At 42.1% G+C, this 7278-nt stretch overlaps 1 protein-coding gene across 1 annotated transcript; it reads left to right on the top strand.

Moving 5' to 3' along the window:
* Positions 1-222: 222 nt before the first annotated feature.
* Positions 223-5289, top strand: figla (folliculogenesis specific bHLH transcription factor; the record flags this gene model as incomplete). The annotated part of the gene is made up of 5 exons (XM_079270747.1): positions 223-408; positions 3722-3868; positions 3975-4064; positions 4892-5044; positions 5281-5289. The coding sequence occupies 5 exons, from the start codon at positions 223-225 to the stop codon at positions 5287-5289; spliced, it is 585 nt and encodes a 194-aa protein (XP_079126873.1).
* Positions 5290-7278: the final 1989 nt, after the last annotated feature.

The raw sequence follows: 7278 nt of genomic DNA, 5'->3' as shown, positions 1-7278 counted from the left end.
CATAGTGGGAAAACGATATAGCGGAAACGTGTATAACCATTAAATCCATCCTGAAGTTGCCGCAGGGGACTAATTACAGACGTAGCGCAGGTGTGTTCACAGCAGCTCGCTCTTCTCCTGTCTTTGCGCTCTTTACATGAGAACGTGATTTAGGACGTAGGGGGAAAAATGCCATAACCGAATCAACAGGCTGTAAAGTCCAATATATGTAATTCGTTTAAAATGAAGGTGCCGGAGGAGGAATTAATGAGCGATTGTTTGAAGCGGTTAACAGGCGAATCTGCGCTCCCCGCATACAGCAGCATTGAGAAGTTCAAACGGGAAAAGGACGGCTTGTACTTCGTCGCCGAGGACTTTAATCATACTGTGAAAAAGAGAGAGCTGGTCAACGCCAAGGAACGACTGAGAGTGAGTGTTCATTTTAAAAGACACTGTATTAAACACGAATAACTGTTTGGTAATGTGTTTGACAGGAGGGGAGCTACTCTACTGCGCAGAAGCTCAGCATTCAAACTCGGTCAGTTCAGCTAACGTTAGCTAGCAAGTAGCTTAACGTTAGCTAACAAGTAGCTTAATGTTAGCTGTTCCCTAGCTTAATTTATCTTTGGTAAAGGTCATTAGGTACCCTTTAAGAGTATTGAGACCCTAACCAAGGTGATGGCTTGATCCTCATACGTAAATCGTTGAGTCTCAAGGTTTGTTAGATATGTTGGTGAAGAACGTGAAACTGGACGGTGAATTAGTAGGAAAATATGTGTTGGTGTTGGCTTTGATGGTGTTGCCATTCTCTCCCTAGGCTGGTCTTAAATGCGTTGACTGAGGAGGCACTAACTGTTGCTTGACTCAGGCTGTTCCATACTGGTGGTGTTCTAGAGAAAAAAGGTTTCCGTGGACCAGGCTGGTGTTGTACTTGTAGCTTCAGAGCATGACCTCTTGTATTGGTGCTGAGGGATTTTTTGAACATACTATTGCCACATACTTGACAACTTCTATTAGACTGTACGCTGTCGATTCCTGTCAGTATTTTAAAAGTTTGGACCATGTCTGCTCGTTTACGGCGAAATTCCAGCGTTTTGCAAGTTGAGACTAGCAAGTCTTTCTGGGTATGAGAGGTTGGAGAGGCCGTGCACTAGTCTAGTTGCGCGTCTCTGAACTTGTTCCAGGGCATCTTTGTCCCGCTTGAGTTTGGGCGACCATACGACTGAGGCGTACTCAAGGTGAGGACGTACCAAGGATTTGTACAGGTGGAGAAATGATGTTTGATCCAAGAACTGGAACGTGTGTTTGATTGCTCCTAACACTCGGTTGGCCTTGGATACCTGGGTTTGGATGTGCCTGGAGAATGAGAGGTTGCGGTCGATAATTACACCGAGGTCTTTCTCTTCTTGTGTGATTTGAAGCTGGTGGGTTGTGCCGTCGTTGTCCCTCATTGTATATGTGAGTTGTGGGTTGGTGTTCCCGAGGTGCATTGTTTTGCATTTATCTGGGTGGAATAACATGCACATTGTTTGGGCCCAAGATTGGAGATGGTCCAAATCACACTGAAGACTGGAGTGCTGCGTGTCATGTAGCTGTGATATGACTTCAAAGATCTTAGTGTCATCGGCAAACATCAGGACAAAGTTGTTGAGGAAATCCGGTATGTCAGCCACAAATAGTACAAACGGCAAAGGGCCAAGTACTGAGCCTTGAGGTACCCCGCTGTTGACGCTTGCAAAATCTGAGAATTGTCCATTTACCACTACTCGTTGTCTGCGATTGGTAAGAAAGTTACGGATCCATTGAAGTATGTTGTCTTGGATGCCAAAGGTTGAACGTTGAAGGAGAAGTCTCTCATGTGGAACCGTGTCAAAGGCCTTAGCGTAGTCTAGGAAGAGAATATCGACTGGAAGCTCGTGACTAAGGGCTTCAGTCCAGATGTCGATTGCTTCCAGTAGATTAGTAACTGTTGATCTGCCGGACATGAAGCCGTGCTGTTGCTTGCATAGAAGGTTGTTCGATTTCAGGTGCTCCATGATGTCTTCAGCAATCAGTCTTTCCATGAGTTTGCATCCTACTGACGTGAGTGAGATGGGCCTGTAGTTTGCTGGGTCAGACTTGTCGCCTTTTTTGAAGATGGGGGTTACTGTTGCCGTTTTCCACTGTACGGGTACCTCACCGCTGGCTAGACTTGTGTTAAACAGGCTACACAATGGTGAAACAAGGATATCAGCCATTTCCTTGAGTAATCTGTTGTGGATCTGGTCAGGCCCCGGGGATTTGTCTGTTCTGATGGATCTGAGCTTTTTGAGTATCCTGTCCTCTGTAATCGAAATCCGCAGATCTGAGGTCAGCAGCTTTGCTGTGAATGTTGGCATGGTGGTGGTATCCTCTCTGAATGTTAGCTGTTCCCTATTTTAACGTTAGCTGTTCTCCATCTTAATGTTAGCTGTTCCCTAGCTAACATTATCTATAACGCTATATCGTTAAAACGTATTAAAAACTGTCCGGCATTATATTTCACGCACCACCTATCATACGAACTAGCTGTAGCACAGCAGTAATACATTTCAGCCTTGAGGTTTTCCAGCTAAAGTTAGCTCAATTCTTTTGGGCGAAATATGCTAACCACTGTCGGCAAACGTGAGTTCTGGTGTGTTTTCATGCTTTTTTTTCTTTTTTTAACACGGCTGCAACATGATTAAATACAGAATTCCCCGTGGACATTAGGTCAATTAACGTCCAGGCCTAAATCTTGTTTTAAGATTTCTGTATTTGGCAGTAAGCCTGACCCTTTTAAAATTTGTAAATGTAGTTTGGCACAAAGTGGAAGAACGCAAACCTTTCCATAAACACTGTTAAACCACGGAATTGAATAAATGGAGGTATTGGTTTATGATGTAATATAACTGTCTTATCTTGGTGTCTTGGCGTATATATGCCTATATAATAGTATTCTGACAGTAAAGATTTGTACGGATGATTTTAAAGAGATAGTAACATTCAGTGGGCTAAGATACATCTATTTGAAACTCAACTCTCAAAGGTTGACTGAGTCAGTATTTAAAGACCTGTGCTGGCTTGGGTTGCTGCAGTTGACATACAGAACCCTATTGATTTTATTGTTATTTGTTATCTGGAAAGACAGAAATAATTTCACGATAATGGACTTGTATTCAGAGGGAAACCTTGTGTCTTTGCAACAATTATCACGGACCCATGGTTTAACATCAGCACATTTCTATAGGTACCTCCAGATTAGACATTTTATTATGGACCATATACCTCTCTATGAGCATACACCCAAATATAATATACTGGTCCGCGTTCTTCGCCATGTACCCGGCACTAAGTAGTCAATCTCTTACTTGTATGATATTACACAGGTTCATGTAGAGGTCTCCAGTGACAAAATGAAAATCGATTGGGATCAGGAACTCGGTACTGAAACCTCTGTTGTAGTATGGGAGGCTAATCTTTATATTATGTATCGTAGCTCTATAAATGCCAGACATGCCTTAGTACAATTCAATGTAGATCACACCTCTCCCCCATGTGATAAGTGTAAACGTGGGTCGGGAACACTTCCCTATCAGTTCTGGTCCTGCCCAAAGTTTGGACTCTTATATTTGACTATATATCCAAGCACGGGCTTGTGTTTTGGTAACAGAACGTAGGATAACATTTTTTGTTGCTCTAATCTGGCTAGGTAATGTGCAACTTCAGCCTCTTCTCTGTATAGATTAGGAACTTGAACACCATGTTCTCCCGCTTGAAACGCATGGTGCCACTAATGCGACCGGACCGGAAGCCCAGTAAAGTGGACACACTGAAAGCTGCGACGGAATACATCCGATTGCTTGTTGCAGTTTTGCAGGACGCAGACGATGTAAGTACTGCATTCATCAGGATTCTATCAAATGACAAGTGCCATCTGTTGTTTTCCACTGACACTTATTTTGAGATGTTGATTGGTGTTATTTTGTTTTTCTCAGGATGATGGCAGTGGGACTGATTTCCTAAAGAATGCAATCAGTTATGGTCAGACCGACGGCTTGAGCAATGACCTGTGGCGGGTGGAGGATGTGAGTTTTAGTTTTTTTCCCACTGTGCAGTTATGACAGGTGGTTTGATACATTTTAGTTTATATAAACTAGAATTAGGGCTGGGTGATATGTAGAAAATCTAAATATCACAATATTTATTTGGAGCAAATTCCTCCATATCGATATTGCGACGATATCGTAGAGTTGATTGGTGCTTTCACAAAATATTTACTAATGCCTTTTTACGGTAATCAAAATCTCAGACGAGAATTGTAGTCTCATATCATCATATCGATGCAGCGATATATTGCAATGCCTTAACTAAATTGTAGTGGTACAATTTTATTTCTTGGTTTATTTGGTAGGGACAGTGCACATTAATATAACATTCCTGTGAATGCACCAGAGTTAGCCAAGAGGCTATTTTTCATCTGTAGTCACAACATTATCATTGAAACTAATCCGTTCAGTGAATTTGTCTTTGGGCACAGTGCTACAGGTAAAAAAAACATGAAACTATCTTAAAACATACAGTAAGAGACATTTGAAGCTAGGCTGAAGTGCTGAGACGGTATGTATCTTCCTTCTTGAGCAGGAACAACATTCTCTAAGCCTTTCATGATAAAAGCTGCAGGAACAAAATATAATTTTTATCCATAATTACTCTATATTGGCTGACGGTGTAACAATCGCCTCCCATTTTATCATGCAATGCAGCAGGTCAGTGATCCTAAATTGTACAACAGTAATGTACTTTTTTGAATGCCAAAGTGGAACACTTGAAGTCTAAGGCAAGTGATTATTTGAAAGTAGAAGGTTATATTTTTTTGATCTATTCTCTCTTGCATGCTTTTTTTACCTGACAGTTGCTGAACATGTCAGAGGAGCGTATGGAAGAGGGATTCGCGATGCCCTCAGAACCGGTGACTGAGGACGGAGATATGACCCGACTGATGTTGCAGCATTGTGTGATGCCTGCCTACCAGTTCGTCATCCAAGTATCACCTGATCAGACTTTGGTACCTCATTTAACTTTCCTAGTATTCTGCCTAATCTTATCTTTGGTGTTTGTCGGCGACACTCCAGCTACATCTCTGACGCTGGTCAGGGAGCTGTTGTTGTGCAGCAATTAAGAAGACGGACAGTCAGCCTGTCAGTCTAAAGGGAAAAAACTCACTCACGACTGTATCTCTCGGGTTTTACACATGCATGTGCATTTGATGAGGTTGACATCACACTTGTCTCCATCGCGAAGGGGATGTGACACAGTGTTGACAAGAATTAACTTCAACGCTCCATTCATGCACTCAATTACTGCGCTTCCATCCTAATACCTTAAAATACAGCCTCAGGTTAACAACAGCATATCGTTTCTGACATACTCCACAGTAGAATTACAGAAAAAGGATTGAAATTAAATTGGAATGGAAATCCCTGGTTTGCTTCTCACCAGGGACCATCTCTTAGTTTATTTCACCGATATGATTAAATACAAAACAGTGGTGTTATGTATATTGAGTGGAATTATCTAATATTTCATCTTTTTACATACATGAGGGGGTACAGAATATACATGCATACAAACATTGCAAAGTTTTATAAATCAGAATAAAATTGTTTAAATTAATATATCTTGGCATTGATATGAACTATTAGAGTAGGATGAGTAGATGATTATGATGCTGCAGGGGGAGAACACAACTACAGCAACATCTGTACAATAGACTTCTAATATTACAGTTTTGAAGCCAACGATCAGAAGTGGTGTTTCAAGTTGTGAAACACAGCTGCTTTGTCACACCTGAGGCACAAGGCTCCCTCTATCTGTATGATACAAAGCAGCAGTATTGTTATGACCTTGTTTTTATGTGCTTAGGCCCCCCACACACAAAGCCAACGAGATGAAGCGTGCCTTTTGTCTGCCTTCATTAAAACCCCATCAATGCAACACCCTCCCGCAGGGCAGATGGGTGTCTTTATTGGCGTTTTCCAAAGTGGCCTCCATTATCAATCAGAAAACAATGTTTTCTTTCTCTAAAGTCACTGCTTTGTTCTCATTAACGCTTCTCACGCTCTCTTCCTCTTGCTGCTCGTTGAGTTTGGGCCGACTTTGAATGCTGTGTATGCCAGCATATTGTACCTTTTTTAAAGTTCTCCAGGTTTCTTCATAACATATCTACCTACTAGATTTTTAAGTTTAAACATAACAAATTGACTGTTTAAGGAATTCCTTTTTGTCCCGGCCACACCTGAGGGGAAACGAACCATCGCTCTCCGTTGACTTTGTATTGTGTGAAGGTGCCTCCTTGTCACTTTTGTCTGCTAGCAAATAACAGAAAAATGCCTAAAAGCTGCTGTGAGATGGGTCGCACTAACAGGGTAAAGAACAAGAACTAAGTTTTTAAAACTTACTTTATCAACTAAAACAACTAATTTACAGTTGGCAAGGTTCTTCAACCTCATCATCAAAACAAAAGTGACTCAATTTACGTCACTAATATATAAAGTCTAACATTTGGAGTGTTTCTATCTTGTGTCTGAATGGCACTGTCTGCCTAAAGGCCGTAATACTGAATCTATTTAGGATTTCTACATAAAAGATATTGCTAAAGGAAGTATATTAGCCATTCAGAATAACAAAGATGTTTTTCACATTTTTTCTTCATTCTAGATAGGCACAGTTATATTATGCTTATTACCTTGAATTAGGGCTGGGCGATAAATCGATTTAATCGATTAATTCGAATGTGTGCTTTAAGGCGATGTGTTTTATTGAAAATCGAGAAAATCGCCCCCACCCCTCCCCCCCGTTGGGTTCCCGTAGTAGAGTGCGCGCGCATTGTTTACAAACTAAAACAATGGCGGCCAGCAGCTTCACTGCTGGCCGCCGCCGCCGCCACCTCACAACAACAACCCAGCATTTTGGAGACATTCACCAACTGTACTCCGCATGAGAAGAAGAGTGCCCGGTGGAAAGCCATCACGGATGCAGTCGCGATGTATATCGCAAAAGATATGGTGCCCATATACACCGTGGAAAAGCCGGGGTTTATTCACCGTCTCAAAGCTTTGGACCCCAGGTACGTGCTACCAAGCCGTAAACATTTTTCTGACGTTGCCTTGCCTCGGCTGTACAATAGTACACGCCAAAGGATCTCTGCGGAGCTGGAGGGGATGTCATTCTACTCCGCAACAACTGACCTGTGGTCCAGCAGGTTGACCCAGACACCGATCCACTTGACTGGTGGAAGCG

The sequence above is a fragment of the Melanostigma gelatinosum genome (assembly GCF_949748355.1).
Source record: "Melanostigma gelatinosum genome assembly, chromosome: 6".
Lineage (NCBI taxonomy): Eukaryota > Metazoa > Chordata > Actinopteri > Perciformes > Zoarcidae > Melanostigma > Melanostigma gelatinosum.
The sequence above is the reverse complement of the archived record's forward strand: the minus strand, read 5'-3'. Positions and strand labels throughout refer to the sequence as shown.